Genomic DNA, 20711 nt, shown 5'->3' with positions numbered 1-20711 from the left:
GAATTGTACAAAAAATTATGCATTTGTAAAATCATTGTATTTATCCAAACATCAGTAAATTATTACATTATAATGTAATAATTTAATTTAAAATAAAAACACAATTTTTAAATAAAAATATCCATCAAAATATACTTCTGATCAAAAATGAATTTCACAAAAAAATTTAATTTTCAAAAAAAGCCTGATTTCCACAAACATTTTCAAATTCCAAATTTTAAAAACAGGTCTTAAAAATCGTTTATAAAAACAATTTTAAAAAAGTGAAATATGTAAATGGATTCAACAATCAAAGCTATATTTCCCAACAGCACAAATTAGCTATGTTTTTGTAAGCTGCTGTGCTCTTCACAAATAAAGCTTGAAGCAGCTCAGACTATTAGAATCAGGACTGAGGCCTGTTACATTTCTACAGTGTTAGAGCAAAGGCTGCAACCTACAGCCTTTAACTCGTGATTAAAATGCTGACAGTGAACACATCAGTCCAGATGTTAGCACATTACTTTATGATACTGAGAGTTAAAACAACTGAGACAAGATGATTAAAATAGTAACTGTCAGTTCTCTCGTTCCTTATATGATTACCCTCTGCTAAGACTGGAGATGAAACTACTGATTTGAGCTCATTTGATTTAATATGCGGGTGCACACATTCATTCTCAACTGGACATAAATGATGATCAAGAACAATGTTTAGTTTTATTATTTACATGATGTCTGTGTTTATTAATGCAAGTAAATGAAGTAAATTGAAAGTAAATACTCAAAAGTTGGATGTATGATGGACATCGGTACAATTTAAGCATTCACAGCACCTACAATATCTACACCTGTGTGGTGGCAAATGTACAGATCTCTCTCATATATATCTCTATCTATTGTGTCAGTCGCTTAAATTATCGTGACTAAATACTCATGATAAATCGCAAATTAATCTTTTTTTTTAATCTGTTCTAAAGGAACTTTAGGATACTCTTCATGTTTCTAATACCTTAAACAGTATGGGAGTGGACAAACTACTATACTTGCTTTATGCAAATATGTGTTTATTGTTAATCGCAACAATTCAAAACAATGAAAAATACAATGAGAAATCCAGAATACTGTTCAACAAAGCCTCAAAAGGTACTGAATACTCAAAATTATGCCGAAAAGAATCATATACTCCCACACAATGTAACTGTTTAGAGTGGGATCAAAACAAGGAATGCAGTTAGGTATGAATAAAACTATTTGGCTATACTTCTTTTTGCTCTCCAGTTTTTTTTAAGCAGAGGCTGAGCAACCCAAGCTTCTTCCTCCTTTTTTCCTAATAAAACATGAACATGGAAACAGCACATAGGAGAAACAAAGAATAAAAAAAAAAAACCCCTAGAACATACAGTACATGGGTTGTCACTATTACTTTGCACTAACCCAATTGCTCAAACAGACATGCATCTTAACATTTTGAGATGACAGGGCAGCTCGCTTGTTCTGAAAAACATGCCCAGAAAGTGAAAATAACCTCTCACATGGTATGGATGTGGCAGGTGTTGCCAAGTACATGCGTGCAAGGTAGGCCATCTCACTGTGTGCCCCTTCATGCTTGGACCACCATTTCTGGGGACAGTCCTCTATGTCAATAGTTGGCTCTGCCCTGTATCGCTCCACACATTTCTCAATATAGTCCTCCTCTTCATCAGATGAAGACTCTGAGGCAAACATGAGAGCTGATCTTTTCTTAGATGGCTCATATGTTGCTGGTTGTTCAGGCTGTGCAGGCCTCTGCCTCTCCCTGAGCAACGCACTGATCAAGCGCCACACCTCAGCCCTGTCAGCTCTGCTTAGACACTTAAGACCCTTAAACCTAGGATCCAGTGCTGTTGCAACCCTGAGCCACATGATGTTAGTTTTTTCCTTGTGCTTCTCCATTTCTCCTTTAAAGGTCTCCTTGAAGTTAACCATGTAAGCTGGGTCATACTCAGAGACCTCCATCACTCGCGACAGGTGACACAAAGCTGGCAACACCACTGAGCAGGAAACAAACTTCTCCCCTCCCAAAAGTTCAGTTATATACCTGCAGTAATAGAGAAACATACGTCATTAAGAATTTGTTACATTCAATCACAAAAGGTCAAAATACATTATACACACACTCTCTATGTCAGAAGTGGTAAGATTAAGTATTAATAAATTACCTGCAGTGTTCAAGGACCGTCTCCAGCTTCTTCAGTTTCTCTACTTCAGCTGTTGTTGGCATTGTGACATTAGTTGGATGTAGTGCCAGTGCATCTCTCAGTGGTTCTTGATTTCTCAGAACATGCTTGATCATCTCCAGGGTACTGTTCCATTTTGTTGATACGTCCTGTGTAAGTGACTCCTTTTTATGAAAATGTGCAATTTGCTGTTGTTCGAGCTCCAGTGCGTTCGGTGGGCTATGGTTGAAATGGCCTATGACCTTTCTGCATTTTGCCAATGCGCTGTTAAATGGACTGTTCTGTAGAGAAACTGTGATGGCTCGATGGAGGCTGTGTGCGATGCAAGGCATATGCTCTACAGGTAGCTGACTGGCCGCTGCAACCATGTTGCATGCACCGTGAGTGGTCAGCGTGCTGACTTTATGTTCAATCCCCCACTGTCTAGCTACCTGCAGAAACTGCTCGGCGCACGTGTCGGCGAAGTGCTGCTCCTCTGTCTCCATAACAGTCAGAACATGCGACTTCAGTTCCCACTGTGGTGAAAAATAATGTGCTGTTATTCCAAGGTAACTGTGATTACTTCGAAAAGTCCAATAGTCTCCGGTGAGCGCAACCGTATTGGTCTGCCCCAAAGTCTCCTCGACTTTGGCTTTCTCATCTTCATATAAGTTGTGGATCTTGGCTACAGTGGTGGCTCTCGAAGGCAATTCATACGTGCAGTCGTTGGACGCTATGCGAATTATTTCAAGTAGCCCCTCATCCTCCACAATGTCAATCGGCCTCCAAGCTGTAGCCACCCATTTTGCTATGGCTGTTGAAAGTTTGTTGGTTGTAGAATTGTCCATACGTCTCCTTTGAAAGCTATCCAGCATGGTCTGCATCTGGCGAGGGAGATTCTCTGCTTCAGCTGTGTGCTTGGCTAGCAAATGGTATTTGAGACTGGACGTGCTACGGTGATAGCGCAGTTCACATCGACAGTAAATACAAACTACTTTGGTCTTGTCAAGAGATCCATCTGGCATTGCTTTAAAATTGAACTTGCCGTTCAAAATACGCCCTTTTTTGTCCATTTCTGCTCACTAGCGATGGCTCGCTTGAAGCTGAAGCTCCGGTGAGTCCACAACACGCTGGTTCTCGACGCTTGATTCGTTTGGTCAGAGTCACGTGATCAGTGACGTCCGACGCTTCGTAACTGATACGATTCGCGAGATTTGTGGAGTGTTTTGGTTGTGAGAGATAGCAAACCACTGATCGTTTTATTAAGAGATATCGAGCCAGCGAGGAAGAGAGGTTCTGTCGTGTGGGAGTATTTTGAATTGATTTTGGTCAATCGGGTGGCTTTGTCAGCTTTCTGTTCTTGTTTTTCGCTTATGTTTTCTGTTCAAATGTTAACAAAACAAAAATCTGCTTTTCATAATATACATATCGTTAAATAACTTTAGAAAGACTTCCATTTGACTCTTTAAATTTAAAATAAACTAATAAACTAATCTTAAAATGTTATTCTACAAAATGTGCTGCAATTTAATTTGTTTATTCTTCAGGTGATAGTCTGTGGGACCCAGGAAGACTGAATCTAACCAACATGCATTGCAGTTTCTGTGCACTCCAGCCTCTTCTGTTCCATGTGAGAGGAATTTCTTTTGGGCAAGACAAAAAAGAAACAGACTCGGTCATCACACAGTGAAACAAATTCTCTTGTTAAATAATAATGAAAAAACGCTACATTAAAGGCATCACGTTTTTGCTTTACAAGTTCATAAGCATTTTCCTTTTCCTGTTCACAATCAATTCTACCCCCCCCCCCTCCCCCACAGGTCATAAATAAGTATACGATAATTGGCCTAATATCATATTATTTATAAACATACCTGTCCAGCTGTCCAGTGATTAATTGCACAAGTACATGGAGAGAGGAACTCACAGCACAAACATACTCCATAATGTGTTGCACATTATTACAATTATTTTTCATCTTTTGTATTTACCAACATCAAGATGTCACCAGCAAATACCACCATGGCGCATGTTTAAACAAGGAAAGTTTATTGATCAAAACTATTCATTTAACGAATAAACATAACTTCTTTTTTCAACCCCCCAAAAATACATGTTCAAAGCAACACAATGGTGGCCTAATATCAGACTGAATTGTGAACTCCACTCTGTGGAGTCGGCAGTCATAATGAAGCAGTTCGTTTTATTTTGTAGATTCAAGCTGCTTGTTATATTTTTGGCCACCAGATGTCACCAGAGTAAGTAAAATTTTATTTATATAACACATTTCTAGATAAAAAGATCACAAAGTTCTTCACAAAGTATAAAACAAAAACAGACAAAAGTTAACAAAATGCAATTCTACAAAGATGTGTTTTTAGTTGTTTTTTAAAAGTGATCACTGAGTCCGCAGATCTTAAGTTCTGAGGAGTGGACTGTATTGAAAAGCCTCGAATAATAAACCCTTTTAAACAAGCTTCAATGCTTCAGAAAGCTTAATTTGGCAATCACTACTACAAAACAGTCACAGCAATATAAAAATAAAAAAAATTCCCATCTCGCCCCTGTGGGCGGTCTGTCCTTTCAAGCTTGGGTCCTCTACCAGAGGCCCAGGGGCTTGAGGGTCCTGCGCAGTATCTTCTCGCTGTTCCTAAGACTGCGCTCTTCTGGACAGAGATCTCCAATGTTGTTTCTGGGATCTGCTGAAGCCACTGGGACCACTGTTACCTTCACCCTCCACATTTTCTTGAGCTCTTCTCTGAGCCGTTGGTATTTCTCGAGCTTCTCGTGTTCCTTCTTCCTGATGTTGCTGTCAATCGAAACCGCTACATCTATCACTACGACTGTCTTCTTCTGTTTGTCTACCACCACTATGTTCAGTTGGTTAGCCATCACCATGTCAGGGTTCCCTGGCCACTGAGAGTACACCTTGGCTCGTTCTGTAGAGAACAGCTAGTTTCTTCTCGTGCCTTCAATCTCTGTGGTGTACCTCTTCGAGTGGCTGGCCAAGGCTGTGAGTCTTTGCTTGGCAGTTTCCAAGGCCTCAGGTACAGAACCAACTTACCTGGATGATCGAGCGTGCATTTAGAAACTATTGATTTACGTTAATAAGCGAGTGCACACATTTCTGTCCTCTTATCACTTAGATTTCTGAATCTTAAGAGTGAATCAATTTACAGAAGGAACTGCACACCTAGTCATCAAATGTTTGGTAAAGCAGCATGAGTACTGTAAAATGTAGTAGTTTCCTGTTAAAAATCACACAAGCATCACACCACATCTGGCATATATACTTCTATTTTATACAGTACACAGTTGAAATTATAAACTATATATTCCAGTCATCCACTTATCAGCAATTCTTGAGTAAATGCATGTCACTGATAAATCACTGCAAGTGTTTTTAACAAACTGTTTCTTGTTTTTGTAGAACTCATCAGCAGCTGTATTTAAATGTCTTGTTCAATTTTCCCAACCTGGAAGCCAAGCTTCTGAGTCTTATCCCATGTAGGTGGCTCTTCTATGTTGTGCCGCTTCTTTCCAAGATCCAAGCTTTTTCACTTGTGTTTTCTTTGTCTAATATTTTAATTTGTTTAATGATTTGAAACACATTTTCACACCACTGTAAGTACGTAGAAGTTCAGTTCAAAAACTATGAACACAATCCAATATCCACAAAACAAATATGTAAGACTGCTTTCTTCCATTTGCGCAACATCTCTAAAATTAGAAATATCCTGTCTCAGAGTGATGCTGAAAAACTAATGATAGGGACTAGAAAGAGAGAGCAGATTTCTCCTGTTTTGGCTTCCCTTCATTGGCTTCCTGTTAAATCCAGAATTGAATTCAAAATCCTGCTCCTCACATACAAGGTCTTAAATAATCAGGCCCCATCTTATCTTAATGACCTTGTAGTACTATATCACCCTATTAGAGCACTTCGCTCTCGCTCTGCAGGCCTACTTGTTATTCCTAGAGTATTTAAAAGTAGAATGGGAGGGAGAGCCTTCAGTTTTCAGGCCCCTCTTCTATCGAACTAGCTTCCAGTTTGGATTCGGGAGACAGACACTATCTCTACTTTTAAGATTAGGCTTAAAACTTTCCTTTTTGCTAAAGCATATAGTTAGGGCTGGAGGTGACCCTGAATCCTCCCTTAGTTATGCTGCAATAGACGTAGGCTGCCGGGGATTCCCATGATGCATTGAGTTTTTCCTTTCCAGTCACCTTTCTCACTCAGTATGAGTTAATAGACCTCTCTGCATTGAATCATATCTGTTATTAATCTCTGTCTCTCTTCCACAGCATGTCTTTATCCTCTCTTCCTTCTCTCAAACTACAAAACAACCCCAAGAGATGCGGTTAAATCCCCTCTCCAAGTCCAAAACACCCGACATATATCGACCAGTTGGCCTTACTTGGACAACCATTCTTCCATAGCATTAACAACAGAAAAAAATTAATGGCCTGTATTTGTATAGCGCTTTTACTTAGTGCCGATGGACCCAAAAGCGCTTTACACTACATTCAGTCATCCACCCATTCACACACACGTTCACACACTGAATTAAATTAAGATTTAAATTGTTGAAACTGCTACTTTCAGCTGCAGAAACTATTAGAAATTTTAGTTATTGTGGACTTTCTAGTGAAAAACACCATCAGGCAACACGGTCAACAAAGATCACCTATGGCCACTGAATTGTTGAGTGCAATATTAAATGTTGAGATTTCTCCTCTCAACAAGTTTCTTCACACACTGACCAAAATGTCTTGCTGTCAAATGCAATTGCAAACAAGGTATTTCTTCAGCAACAAACTCTGAACTCTTCACTATCTGGATAATGTTGCCTTCAGTGGTATTTGGAAAAGGATAACCAAAGTTAATTATACTCTGGGTTTGACTAGCAAAGTGTATTCCTGGAGTATTTTATTTATTCAACTAAAAAATGTTTACGATAAAATTGTAAGTTAAACTCAGTAATATCCTGCTGTGGCTTCTTCTGAAGTTTTTCTTCTACACGAGTTGGACCAGCCGGCTGAAGATTGTCTAGGCTTCCCTCACTGCTTTATCAATATAGACACTGATGGCCTTCACATGCTGCTGAAGCATTTCTATATCTTGCTGTGTGTCCTGGTTTCACTGTTGGATGTTGAGTCATGTTGGCCTGAGCTCTCTCTGCCTCTCAGTCCTTTCTGCTACAGCTGACACTGTGTCGTGGCCTCTGTGTTCCTCCATACCACAGAGGTTAACTGATATACTGCTGATCGCTGGTTCTGAAAAGTCCTAATTTCATACCGAACCTGGAGGTGGCTCTCACAGTAAGAGGCCACACACTGCAGACAGGAATTGGAGACTTTCAGGGCTCTCCCAGTGCACACACCACAGGCCACATCTTTAAGTCCAATATAGTGTTGTGGATGAGGAGCAGTTTAGAGTGCTAGTCTTCTTTAGCTAATTAGGTGTTTGCAGAACTAGCTTTGGTATGAAACCCTTTCTGCACTGATAACAGCTGGAAACTCTTCTTAATCTCCTCCTCTTCCCAGTAGTTCTTGATACAGCTTATTCAGTAGTTGTGCCCACAGATAAGAGTTGTTGGAAACTTGAGTAAATCCAGACAGATTAAAAAGCACAACTTCTTCTGGTCCAGCTGAACCCTCATTTAGACATTTTCATTTCCTTACAGTAGATCAAATCTGAGCTTTGATCAGCTTAAGCCTGTGTTTCCTGTGTTTAGATCTGCAACAAATAGCACTCATCACTTTTTCTTTGTTCTACCTTGTTCAGAGCTGTCTGAAAAAAATGCAAGTTTCCCTTCATTCCAGGAAGAGGAGTGGCTTCTCTCTGGCAGTGAACAGCAGTTCAACATGCATTGTATGCTTGACAACAGGAACAGAAAAATCTGTGCTGCAAAATATATTTGTTGTGGATTTGGCTCTGAATGTAGAATCTGTCCCAAAAATTCCAGCGTGACACAAAGTATAATAGTTAGTAGTATGGGTAGAATTATCTGCTAATTTGGGTAAAAAGCTGGAAGAACATAGCATTAGTCCTTCTGCTCCAGTTAGCATTAGCTGCTAAAGTAGCAAGCTGGAGCATGTAACACTGCTAATGCTGAAAAAAAAAAACCACTGTCCAACTATAACTTACGCCCTGAAAATCTATCACCGAGGAATAAGTAAGGGGATATAAGACGGAAGAAATTCAGTAAAATCTATTAGAACATAAACTTGCTCAACTCAGTTCCCATATCCTGTAAAAACCCATGCATGTCAGAGGGTATGGTGTTTGTACTGGCTCTGTTATTTACCCTGTAAACATTTAAAAAAAAGAAACTAAAAAAACCAATTTTTTTTGACTCTGTGCTCACAAGCATTCAGAATGCTGCACATATTCCTACCATATGTTTTGAATACAGACAAAATGCAAAGATTCCTACAAATTTTTACTCATATTTCAGACTTTATTACCTGATGTTAACAGTGGACTCAGTCAAACAGAGAGTGAAACCATCATGAAACCTTTTTCTTGTTTCTAGTAGAGCGCTGTCTAGATGAACGTTGTTGTTTAGTGTAAGTATGTGCAGATTTAACGTCACATTCTGTCTCAATCCTGCAGAAATAGGAGCAGCAGAGAAGGGCTCCTCCCAGGTATAGCAGTCCTGCGGACACCAAGCCGATGAAGAGTGAAGCTCCCAGATCCCTCCTTTGATCGCTGGCCAGGTCAGGGTTGAACATATCATTAACAATGGTGCGTGTGGTCCAGTGGACAGGCAGGGCCACCAAGCTAGCTGCAATGAGAAACAACACTCCAGAAGCTATATCCGCTTTGGTCTTTCGCCTTGCGTCTGGTATAAAGTTGGTGCACTTGGCCCCAACTACACCAAGCACAATCCCAAAGAACTGGATGATGATAGCAAAAACGATGAGCACTCTGGCATCCTGCAGGTCTTGAGGTAAGGTGAGCGTAGAATCATACTCTTTGCACTCCATCTCATGTTTAGTCAGCAGAATGCAGTTCACCCACAAACCCTCAAAGATCACATAAGTAGTGGCAATGTCAGCACTAATGAAGTCTGAGACTTTCCACAATGGGAGGAAACAGATAACTATTGTCCCGAGAACACCAATGATGGCTGAGACCAAACCCAGAATCTGTCTGCAGCTAACTGCCATGATGAAGCTCTGTTGATCTCTTCAAGGAGAAAAGTTAGTAAGAGAGTTTTGGAAGAGAAAATTTCAGCAGGTATTAGTTTTTATTGTCCACACAGAGGAGAAGTCGACTCTGGTTTTCTTTCCTACTGATTAGAGAGTGCTAAAGGAGGTGACAGAGGAGGAGTTTTCTAGCATGAGAAGAAACAGGTTTGTAAAGAAATCTCACCCAACCAGCTTGTTTCAAAGCACCTGTGATACGGACAGTTGAGTTTCACACGTGAATACAAAGGTCGATATCACAAAATCAGAAAAATGCAGACATGCAAAATGGTAATTATGAACAATCGGGGTTCAAATACTGGTGGAGGCATACAAGGCACACATCCAGTAGGGGTCACCAAGGTAGGCTACATTAGCTTAGCTTACCTTAAATGTAAACAGGAGGGACTCTGTTAAATAGTGAATTTATATATATATAAAAATGACAGTGATGACTAAAAGTAACTACCCAAGTAACTACCCAACTCTGTACTAAGTCACAAAGCTACTAAATTAGCTGAAAATGTTGCGAGTTAAAATTGTTAAAAAACCCCATTGTTATATATTATCTGAGCGATATTTATGTTAATAGGCTAACATGTAACAATCTGCCAATCTGTTTTAATCAGATTCTTTTGTAAAGCTGAAATATAAACTGTCACATATTATAAATGTACTCATATTTACTTGCGCTGTCTTGTTTAATCAAATATAAGCTTCGCGTTCATTTTTAATGATAAGGTTGATCCATGAAAATGCATTTTGACATAACTTTGATCAAAATAACTCACCTTTGTTTTGTCTGCTTAACACAACTGGTGTCTTGAAAAAACTGAGACAAGTCTGTGAGCTGATAATAACTTTAACTTAGTATGTGACGTTCTTTAACAAATGTTGTGTAAATATTTGTTAGGAATATGGGGTTTTTCCTTACACTCTCATTCTTTAATGCAAAAATCTACAAAACGAAATAAAATAAAAAAATACATTTTTAGCCTGTTTGGCAGAAAGGATCTACTAGAGATGGCACGATACCACTTTTTTATGTCCGATACCGATACCGATATCATAAATTTGGATATCTGCCGATACCGATATGAATCCGATATAGTGTTTTTTAATCAACAAAACTGTTTTTTAAAATATCTTGCTGCATTTTGCAAGTCTGCAAGTTCATACTCAAGTTTAAAACAACAACTACACTAAAGCTATTCTGTTATACCTGTATACAAAAAAATATTTCATAGTTCAGCAATACTGATCAATCTAATAAACTTAGACCTACACCATCCTCCCTATTCTGGTATTTTAAAGAGTACTTAGCGTAAATATTAAGCAACCTAACTAATAGGGTTCCAACTCCCAGCAACAACAAAAATAAATAAATAAAAAATAGGGAACCACCCCTCACACTCCACCTCATGATGCTTAATCGACGTAATCAACCTTAATTTGATGCAGTGTGAAAAAAAATGCACAGAAATCAATTATTTTTCAAGAAATATTAAATAGATTCAACATCTTTCTTCAACAAAATTGCAGACTGCACAGATGGTACCTTCCCAAAGTAAAAAGTACTATAGCTTACTAGGGTATATATATTAGACTTAATAGTCACTATATACAGTAATTGACTTCTATTCATTTTACATCAAATTAAAACTTTGGGTGTCAGATAATTATTTATTAAAAGCTCGACATTTTAAATGAGAATAAGAAAGAAAAGTATGTCTTTGTGCCCCCTTTTCCCTGTTAATGCCCTATCGGCCCCCCTGGCTAAACTTTGCTAGATCCGCCCCTGCACAGTTACCAGCGTCAGCTACGTAGAAAAAGATCCTGGTGTAGAAAGTAATATTAAATAAATTCTAACAACAGCTGATCAAGCTTAAACGTTCTGCTGTTGTTCAGCCGCTGGTTTCCTCTTTCTGGTGCAAAGTGGGCCAAAAACAAACAAGAGACACGGACTCGCGACAGAAAAGCCGATCAGCTGATCATTTAAGCAGTTTCACGATTGAAGTAGCAGCCGGAGAGCGAGAGGCAGTCGCTTGTTAAGCTTAACGTGGGAATGCTTTACAAACATTCAGAGATGGACTTACACACTTGCTTTACTTCTCTCGGGGATAACTTTGTCGGAGATGAAATGCCAGGTTGCTAGCGAAGCTCCACATGCTATCCAGACCACCGACAGGTCCGGCATGCCACAGCTGCTCTATCACGTGATGCATACTGCTCCGACTGCTAACGTTCTGAGGTGAGTTACGGTGTGTTGCAAGTTTTGTGAGGTGCTTTCGTGATATTTAATGGATCGGATTACATTTTTTATTTTTCTCCGATATCCGATCCAGTAATTTAGGTCAGTATCGGACCGATACCGATACGTAATATCGGATCGGTCCATCTCTAGGATCTACCACAAAACCTGTAAAGATTCTTTCACAAACACTCCCAAAACCAGATTTAGTGTTAGAATTTCTTTATCGTTTGACATTATTGTAATTATTCTTGCTAACATAATGATGTTATATACTCATAAATGCCAGTCTTAAATTATATTGGCATATAATTGTACACAGAAAAAAACATTGATCAATATCAAATAAAAGGAAAAGTAAGTTCAAACAAATTTAAATCAATTACTTGTTTTGTGCATTACTAGTATGCCTTCACACATTCAAAATCCTGGGTGTTTGTTCCTACAGTTTGTTTTGAAGCCAAAAAAATTTACAGTCAGTTAAGCAGTCATAATTTTTTACTTAACTTAATAACAGACTAATTCAATGGCAAAGAGAAAGTGAAACCTTTATCTTGCTTCCACAGACTCAGCCCTGGAGTATCCAACCACATATTCAGTCTCATTCCTGGAGGAAAAGGAGCAGCAGAGAAGGCCTCCTCCCAGACACAGCAGTCCTGCAGTGGCCCAGCCGATGTAGAGCACGGCTCCTGGCTCCACTGTTTCAAAGTTGTCCAGGAAAAGGCTGTTGGAATTCATACTATTGGTGAGGTTGATCCAACATGAGCTGACTGGTAGGGCCACCAAGATACCGGCAATAAAAAACAAGACTCCGGAAGCTATAACCACTTTGGTCTTTTGCCATTTGTTTGGCACAAAGTTGATGCACTTGCTCCCAACCACGCTAAGCAGAATCCCACAGAACTCGATGATGATAGCAAAAACGATGAGCACTCTGGCACCCTGCAGGTCTTTAGGTAAGTCCTGTATAGAATTGTAGGATTTGCACTGCATCTTGCCTGTACTCCTCATCACACACGTCACCCACAGACCCACAAAGTGGATCTGAGAAGTGGTGATGCTTGAACCAACGAAGGCTGAGACTTTCCACAACGGCAGTGCGCAGATGAAGATCGTCCCTAAAAAGCCAATGATGGATAAGAGCAAACCCAGAACATGTCTACAACAGGCCGACATGATGAAGCTGTGTCGATCTCTTCAAGGAGGAAAGGAGGGTGCTCCTGAGAGTTGCAGTAATTTGTCTGTCAAAGACGATTTCAGCAGGTAGTTGTTTTTGTTGCACATTCTCCTCCTCTCCATGACAGAGGAGGAGTTTTCTAGCATGAGCTGAAACAGGTTTGTGAAGAAATATCGCTAAACCACCTATGAAATGTAGAGCTGAGTACAGAAACAAAGACTTGACAAAATGAATGCATTTTGAATAAACAATTCAAATAAAAACATAGTTTTATAGGGTGTAAAAAATTAAGTGTGAAAACAGAGACTGAGTGATAACTACTGAAATAGTCCAGCTGTGAAAGCAGTCATTGTGAAATAACTCTATTTATTCAGAATTTTGGGATTAAATACAATTTGAGTCCCTACATAAGTTGTTTCAGTTTAAATTATCAGCATCGCTGCAATGTGTGAGATTTATTCGCAGCACTTGCTAACATATAGTTCCCAGCCAGAACACATAACTTTCAGAGTGACCTGATAGTCTTGGATTAATGACTTGCAGAAGTTTGAATATATAGGAGTGATAAATTGTCTTGCACTTTTTTTAACCTGAGTATCAGTGAACGACCAAGAATTCAGGGAAACCCTACAATTAGTTAAAAAATAAATAAATAAATAAATCAAACCCTGTACAGCAAAATAAACCTGCATCTTTAGATCTGGTCAGTATTCTGTTCATTGTGTGTAGCGCAGATATTTACTGAAAATAAATCTGAAAGTGACCCTGATTCAGGCTCTCATATGATTAAAAAACAACAGCATAAAAAGCAACTAAACAGCAAACCATATTTATTTGATATAAACTGGTCATATTGAAAATATTGATAAGGTATGATATTTTGAAGCCTTTGATCAACACTCCATATATATTCAGCCATAGTTGATTCAAAATTTCTAAACTTGAAATAAAGCATGCACAAAACAGAGAAAAAAAAATACAGATATAAAACAGTACAAAGGGTATAAATGTAAACCAGACTTATTTGAGACTGTACTGTGTAAATGTCACATCAAAATGAGAAACCTCAACATGACATTTATCACATCCATATTATTTGAGCTCTTTAACAACGGAGCACATTCTCTTAGATTCTTCAAATTTAACCGAACACAACATTGGAAAGTCGTTATTACTTGCATTTCAAAAGCACAGAACCATCATACATGCATTATTATTATTAATATTATTTATAGTACATGATGCATCAGTTGTTTAACAAAACCTTATGTGAAAGAGTAAATTGAAAAAAAAAAGTCTTTTTTTTTTTTAAACAAGTGTCCTGACTTATTAAAAATAACAACTGCTTTTACTGCTCGAACTGTTCTCACTTTATCTTCTGTCTGCAGTTAACCTTCTGTGCACTCAGTTAATATCCATGGGCTCTGGCTGCTCTCTCCGAGAGAAGAATTCAAAGAAAGCCTTCAAACTCTCGTCATCTACAGCCACTGAACTGTTCACTACATTTTTAAACCTTGTGAGATTTCTGCTCTCAATGAGCTTTTTCACACCAACCAAAAAGTTTTGCTGTCGAGCACATTTGCAACTGAGGTATTCTTTCAACACATCAAACTTTTCTCTCTCCACCATTTGAATAATGATGTGCTCAATGATGTCAGAAAAGGGATACCCAAACTCTATGACACTCTGGTTTTGACCCATCACACCAGGGTAGGCATACCCTCCTGAATGCATTGCAACAACATCGCCGTGCTCGTTAAAGACAGGAGAGCCAGACGACCCAAAATACAAACAAGACTCATAAGTCAGAAGGTGTTTGCGCTGTTTAAGATCAACTGCCACTTTTTCAAAGAACCTACGAGTAACGAACTGGACAGGCTCTTTATTGTTACTGTAATGCCTTTCCACAACCCGATTCCGGTTCTCAGATGAAACAACCAAACAAGATTCGATCTTTTTCGTTCCACCATCTGGATGTCCAACAATGCTAATTCCACCACTGTGACGAATGAATCCACAGTGTGTTAGGAGACCACCAGGCAATATCTGGACATCACTGAGCTTTAACAAAGCCCAGTCAGTCCCTGACACATCAGGTGAGTAATCATAACCAGAAACCTCTTCCACATCTATCAGGCCATCGTTCTGCTCCAGACTTTCATAAGAGAAAGTGACAGTGACCCGCTCATGAAGCCGGCCGTTATCATTACAGAAATCTTTAATAACATGGGCATTTGTGAGGACAAATCTGCTGAACACGAGGAAACCGCTTCCTTGTGGTTTCCCATTTATTCTTACTTGACAAACAGAATGACTGAGTTCCATGAGTTTCCTCATTGTTTTTACTTCTCGGCACGACTTAGCATTGCTCCCAAACTCCAGACGCAAAAGATTCTGGGCGAAATTAAGGTCATGAGCTTGTTTTTTGCTGCTTTTGATTGAGTCTTTAAATTCTGAAGACAAACAATTTTGCATCTGTTTTAAATAAATATTTCCACACAGATTTGGTTTCTTTTCTGCTACATTGTCGGTCTCTGATTTGACTGTGTTAGTCTGCTGTGAAAGCTCCTCATACCCACCAGAACGACCTGCCAGAGATTCACTCTGCAGCACGTAAGCGTCATCAAGACTGCCAGGCTGACTTTCTGGTGGATCAGACTTGTCGAGCAATTTGATCTTAAAAGTTTCATTATCAAGGTCGTCAACCAGATTGCACATCTCTGTGTTCACTTCAGTGCGCATGTTAAAGAGCACGCAATTCTTTTTGAACATGGTATTGAGAAAACGACCATCTCTTCGTAGAGCTTGCTTCACTTTTTCCCCTTCGTATGCGTAAACAGTAATTTCCTGCATGTCTTTTCTTAGGTCAGGATTTTTCAGGATTCTGACAACATTTTTACCTCCTCGTGCTATGACATGAAATATCACAAGCTTGTTAGATTGTCTCTTTTTGCAGGGATAACCAGAGACGCTAACTGGTTTCTTTGGCTTCTCCACAGCTTTCACAAACTTCAGAGTCAGACGTTCATTTTTAATTACTCTGCATGGAAAGTGTGAAGCGATTGCTTTCCCACTTCTTACAATAACAAGCTCTTTGCCATCCTGCTTTTCTGCAGCTGCTTTGAATTTTGGACTTTTCTTCAGGCAGTCCTCAATAGTTTGCGCTTGATTGCAGGTATGGGTATAGATGTTCTTCCTGTAACTCCACTCAAAAGAATGGGTCAGATGAGGCTCTTCGTCCTAGGAAGAACAAACAATCAGGTCTCTCTTACAGGGGAATCTTATTCTATTCAATTACTAACATGTTCTTAAGTCACTTTGCACTATTAAAACATTCCTAGCTAACAAAAAACAGGTACACCTATAACTCAATTAAACTGCCTGAAAATATGTGGGTATTTTATCCATTTCTTTTTATTGCCAACACAGAAAAGAAATAATGAATAAACCTTTACCTTTGCAGCAGTATTTAGATGAGGAGGTGGAATATTTTCCTTATCCTGGGAGTGTGTTGATTCCTTGAAGTAACAGAGAGGAACATTAACGCAGATGTAGTATACAGTTTTTAAAAGAAAATAATGTCCATTATAAGAGTTAGGTACTATTGGTAAACTGATATAATTACAAAGCATTGAGAGTCCATTTCACCTGTTTTTGTGTGCAGTGACTAGAGCACTGGAGAGGCAACGAGACAACTGTCAAAAATGGAATACTTTCCACAGACCATTGCTCAAGACCAACCTTTATCTAGTTCTGATTTTTGCTATGGTCCTTGTTACTGCTTGCACCATGAGACAATACCTGTAGTGACATTTAGGACACACAGGCAGTCAAGCTCCTCCAGGATGGAGCATCTATATAAGCAATGGTATGTACTCAACACCTGTAAAACAGTTTTTCTGGGGGTGGTCTTGTTGCCATTCCAGTGTCCCTTATTGCACTAAAGCAAATTAAACTGATTCAGTGACTTATGCTCCCTGTCTGGTTAAGTTTAACACATTTTGTATTACACTGTTGATTATCAAGTTTGAGCAGTGTATTGTATGTACGCCATAACCTTACAAATCAAAACATCCCTGTACATAAATTCATTCATAACAACTTTAACTGCTTCATAAACTTCATTACATGAGAAAATCAGCACCTTAAAATTGTCTCTTGGAGTGTTATTTCTGCTCGTCATTCTTCCTGTTGAATGTGACAAACAGGTACTGCAGTTTCTTACCTGAAGAAAAGTGATTTTTAATCAATTACACAACACATTTCACTGTGTGCATTAATGTCAATGTGATTTATTAAGATCAACTTCAATGCCAAAGGAAGTGCATAGAAACACAAAAGCAGATAACATATGCCAATTGTAGATTACAGAAGTTTTAAAAATTGGGCTGCATTACATCACACATAATTCTTAAATGTGACAACATCTGAAGATAATCCAAAACAAAATTCCTTAAAATGCAACCCTAAAAACAAAAAAGGTAATTAAAGTTAAAAATAATTAATACAACTGTGGGCTACTAAAAAAACAAGCCAAGATAAACAGAGACAATGCAGAAACAAGTATCTGCCAGTGTTATATACTCCAGGAAGTCCAGGAGATTTAAATTAAGAAAAGTCTTAGTGGAAAAAAGGTGGCAAGCAGGGAAAATTGTCCATTTCAAAACAAAAAGAGATGGTGGAGCTAAAGCGACACCTAAGAAAATAAATATTATTAGTAATAAGTTATATTACTACTGCTCTTTGTTTTTGTAATAAATCACACACCAAACACACTATAAGGAGGATGAGCGCCCTGTCTGGGTCTCCTCTGTCCAACTGGCAGCAAGGGCGGTACCTAAACCAGAAAAGAGCAAAAACACACTCAGGCCAAGGTCACAGCCCCGCTGAGGGCACTTACAGTCAAACTAGTGAAATCTGTCAGATAATACGAGACGGGTGCATGTTTCTTCAAACTTTCATGTCTAAGGCATGCATATTAGATATTGGATGCTGTGTTTGTATTGCAATAAGTATTCAATTCTGGAAAAAAAACAACAAAAAAAACTTTTGTTTTAGAGGATGAACGAAAACATGCAGGAACATAGTCATGCACACTCTGCAGGATATATTGCACGATTTCGGGTGACACCAACAGCAGTACGACATCTGGCTGTAATGTTGACAGCAATTTGCTGTGAGAAGCATAAAGGTGAGCAGTACTTGTCAAATTGGGTAGTCTATCACGAGCAATACGTGGAGGTGAAGCAATAAAGATGATTCTGGTTGTAAATAAAAGTTTTTTCAGGAAAGTTGCCCCTTTTAAACGTCCTCTCAATCACTCCTGTCTCTTGTGTAGCAGGACCTCCCACTTATTAAATGGCGTTTTTTTCCGCCATTTCTTAACCAGACGGTTTAGAAAAGTGCCGAGAAGGCTTCCCATACCCACCTAGCGTGTGCATGTTCACGCACTTTAGGAGTCCATATAAATTGACGAAAATGAGCCATTTAAGGTGTTTTTTGTTTTGTTTCTTTGAACACTTACCTAAAGCGTGAAAACCAAGTGCCTGTAGCCGCAAACGCAGACAAGTTTCGCGCCTTTTCTGTCTAATGCTTGCGTGTTTCCTGTTTGCTGCACCAGCAGATCGCCATCTAGTGTACCGGAGTGTGTAAGACAGTCCAGACAAAGCTGCAGGATGAGATTCAAAGGCAAATTCTCCTTACATAGAAACACAGTAATAATATTACTAAAAAGATCGGTTTTAAGGTGAAGAGACAAAAATCTGAATGTGACAAATAAAAGGCTTAATTGATTGATTGAATTAAAGCTGCAATAACAAGGAAAGAGAAGAACGTTAAAGAGTTAGAAGTGTTCGAAATGTGTCGTTGTCTCTCCCAGAAGCATTCATCTTCATTAAACAGTTTTTAAAAATTCAACATGCATCTTTCTTCTCTGTTGATGGAGTGGTACTGAATTTGCATTAACTGCCTTGCTTTTTGCTTTTGTCTTGCCTCTGTCTTTTAGTGTATAGCAGTTTCTGAAAAAGGACAGCATTTACAACACCACCTTTTTCAGAAACATTCAACTAAAATAATTCAGAATAATCAGGAGGGGCAAGAGCTGCAACTTGATTTGGGCTTGTTTGGTGGTTTTGAAGGGATCTCCTTCCTTACAACTGCTTCCTCCCGCTGTGGTTGTGCTTTAGGCTGTCGCATACAGAACAGTATGTCTCTTTTCCCACTTTGCAGTTCCTCTTCCAGTGTCCTCTTTGTAGCAGCTGTCCACTTGTTGGAGGCTGGTGGGCCCCTTGAGCTTCTTCTCGTTCCGATTCCTCGCCATAATATTTGCTGATGATGCACAATGCCCTGGTTTGGAGGCGTTCCCCACGTTGCTGGAGCTGCTGGGCATGGCTGTTGTTGCTGCTATTGTATCTCTATCTTCAAATTCATGGGTGTTAGCAATATTTGTCCAGGCCTTGCCTTTGTGTTGGCGGCCTCCGTGTTCTTCTCTGCCACCTGATGTTTCAGCATTTCTTCTGTTAATTTTTCCATTTCTTTTTCATTTCGTTGATCCTGTTTTTGACACATCTCCAGTCTTTGGGCTGCTTCTTCTTCCAACAGTTGTCTCAATGGGTCAGTTTCCCTTTGTTTAACTATAAAAAAGCTCCTGGAGGCGCTTTAATGTAGTTTCTGCATTCTTTATCATTAGTTGAGTTGAGTTCATAAATAAGAAGGGATGTAGAAGTGGAAACATAGGTATGGACTCTGCAGCCACTGGTCCAGTCTCAGGTTCTTCAACACTCTGGCTTTGTGTTAAATGATTCTGCCTCTTCACTTTAACCATCATTTAACACATTGTGGTTATTTTGACCAGAAGATCTTTTTGTTATCCATATCAGCCTTCCTTGGACTGATACGGAGCCTTACAGATAAACATAAATCCCAACAGTACACATCCAGTATGGGTCCCCAGGCTATGCTACTTGAAATATGAGTGAGAACCATAATGGCCTCAGTTATATGTAAATGTAAAGTTATCCTGGGTATGCTGAACTTGGTTGTAGGGCCCCTTTTTTCAATTGCTGTGTTGCTGTTATACTTATTAAGTACCTGGTGAAGGTAGGAAACCAAAACAAAGTGACGGCACATCTAACAGCTTCAAATTATGTCCCAGCAATTGGTCATGCTTGTAAATGTAACCAGATGAGACTCTGTTAAATAAAGAATTTTTATATATGAAAATGACAATCATGACTAAAAGTAAAGGACTCTTTCAACTACCCAACTCTGTACTCAAAGTTCTCAAAGTTCTTAAAGTTAATTAAATTCCCAAATTAACTGCAAATGGTGTGTGTTAAAATCGCTAAAAAAACATTGTTATTTAGCATCTGAGTCTATAGTTTATGTAGATAGGCTAATTTGTAATAATCTACCAGAAAAAATAATATGATTCTTTTGTAAAAATGAAATATAAGCTATAACATAAATTGACATACATGCACTTAGATTGACTTGGGTTTCTTGTTTCCTCAAAATGCATCCAGGAAAGATATCAGGTTTGAGAGTTTGCTTGGAAAGGACGATGGAAATGACTGAAGATGGTGTAGGTTGTCAACCTTAGTGGCATGAGCACTAAAACTGCTGCAATGATGAAGAGAATTCCAGAAACAAAATTCACTTTGCTCTTTTTCCTTTCATGTGCACAAAATTTGTGCGCTTGCTCCCAACCACACCAAGCAGAATCCCAAACAACTCAATGTGATGGCAATGATGATGAACACTCTGGCAGCCTTCAGATCATGAGGTAAGGTCAGCAGAGAATTGTAGGTGTTGCATTCCATGTGTCCAGTTCTCTGTAACATGCAGTCCTCCCACAGCACATAAGAAATGGTGTTGTTGGCATCAATGAAAACTCTGATAATCCACATTGGGAGAA

The 20711-nt window shown here is 39.0% G+C and overlaps 4 protein-coding genes across 4 annotated transcripts; all 4 read right to left on the bottom strand.

The window, feature by feature from the left end:
* Positions 1–205: 205 nt before the first annotated feature.
* On the bottom strand, positions 206–3349 carry LOC146565933 (E3 SUMO-protein ligase ZBED1-like). Its single transcript, XM_085289368.1, has 2 exons — positions 2181–3349; positions 206–2059 (listed from the first exon to the last, which is right to left on the bottom strand). Exons 1-2 carry the CDS (start codon positions 3248–3250, stop codon positions 1402–1404), a joined length of 1728 nt encoding a protein of 575 aa, XP_085145494.1. The 5' UTR covers positions 3251–3349; the 3' UTR covers positions 206–1401.
* A 5334-nt stretch (positions 3350–8683) lies between these two features.
* LOC146565932 (claudin-4-like) lies at positions 8684–11761 on the bottom strand. The gene has a single exon (XM_085289367.1). It carries the CDS (start codon positions 9348–9350, stop codon positions 8688–8690), a length of 663 nt encoding a protein of 220 aa, XP_085145493.1. The 5' UTR covers positions 9351–11761; the 3' UTR covers positions 8684–8687.
* A 407-nt stretch (positions 11762–12168) lies between these two features.
* Positions 12169–12928, bottom strand: LOC146565931 (claudin-4-like). Its single transcript, XM_085289366.1, has one exon. It carries the CDS (start codon positions 12793–12795, stop codon positions 12169–12171), a length of 627 nt encoding a protein of 208 aa, XP_085145492.1. The 5' UTR covers positions 12796–12928.
* A 683-nt stretch (positions 12929–13611) lies between these two features.
* On the bottom strand, positions 13612–18399 carry LOC146565930 (serine protease FAM111A-like). Its single transcript, XM_085289365.1, has 5 exons — positions 18321–18399; positions 17564–17633; positions 16941–17021; positions 16252–16314; positions 13612–16036 (listed from the first exon to the last, which is right to left on the bottom strand). The coding sequence occupies exons 3-5, from the start codon at positions 16977–16979 to the stop codon at positions 14201–14203; spliced, it is 1938 nt and encodes a 645-aa protein (XP_085145491.1). The 5' UTR covers positions 16980–17021; positions 17564–17633; positions 18321–18399; the 3' UTR covers positions 13612–14200.
* Between the last annotated feature and the right edge of the window lie 2312 nt (positions 18400–20711).

Source organism: Mchenga conophoros, linkage group LG10 (genome assembly GCF_057382185.1).
Source record: "Mchenga conophoros isolate Kocher_MC1m ecotype Shallow Benthic linkage group LG10, M_conophoros_male_GT1.1, whole genome shotgun sequence".
Taxonomy (NCBI): domain Eukaryota; kingdom Metazoa; phylum Chordata; class Actinopteri; order Cichliformes; family Cichlidae; genus Mchenga; species Mchenga conophoros.
This window is presented reverse-complemented; position numbering and strand designations above follow the sequence as displayed.

Coding starts and splice junctions, on each gene's coding strand:
- LOC146565932 (XM_085289367.1), bottom strand. CDS start 9,350: ATGGCAGTTAGCTGCAGACAGATTCTGGGTTTGGTCTCAGCCATCATT.
- LOC146565933 (XM_085289368.1), bottom strand. CDS start 3,250: ATGGACAAAAAAGGGCGTATTTTGAACGGCAAGTTCAATTTTAAAGCA. Junction 2,060..2,180: donor ACGGTCCTTGAACACTGCAG/GTAATTTATTAA, acceptor CTATTACTGCAG/GTATATAACTGAACTTTTGG.
- LOC146565930 (XM_085289365.1), bottom strand. CDS start 16,979: ATGACGAGCAGAAATAACACTCCAAGAGACAATTTTAAG. Junction 16,315..16,940: donor CTCCAAGAGACAATTTTAAG/GTGCTGATTTTC, acceptor TGTTACTTCAAG/GAATCAACACACTCCCAGGA. Junction 16,037..16,251: donor ATCTAAATACTGCTGCAAAG/GTAAAGGTTTAT, acceptor TGTTCTTCCTAG/GACGAAGAGCCTCATCTGAC.
- LOC146565931 (XM_085289366.1), bottom strand. CDS start 12,795: ATGTCGGCCTGTTGTAGACATGTTCTGGGTTTGCTCTTATCCATCATT.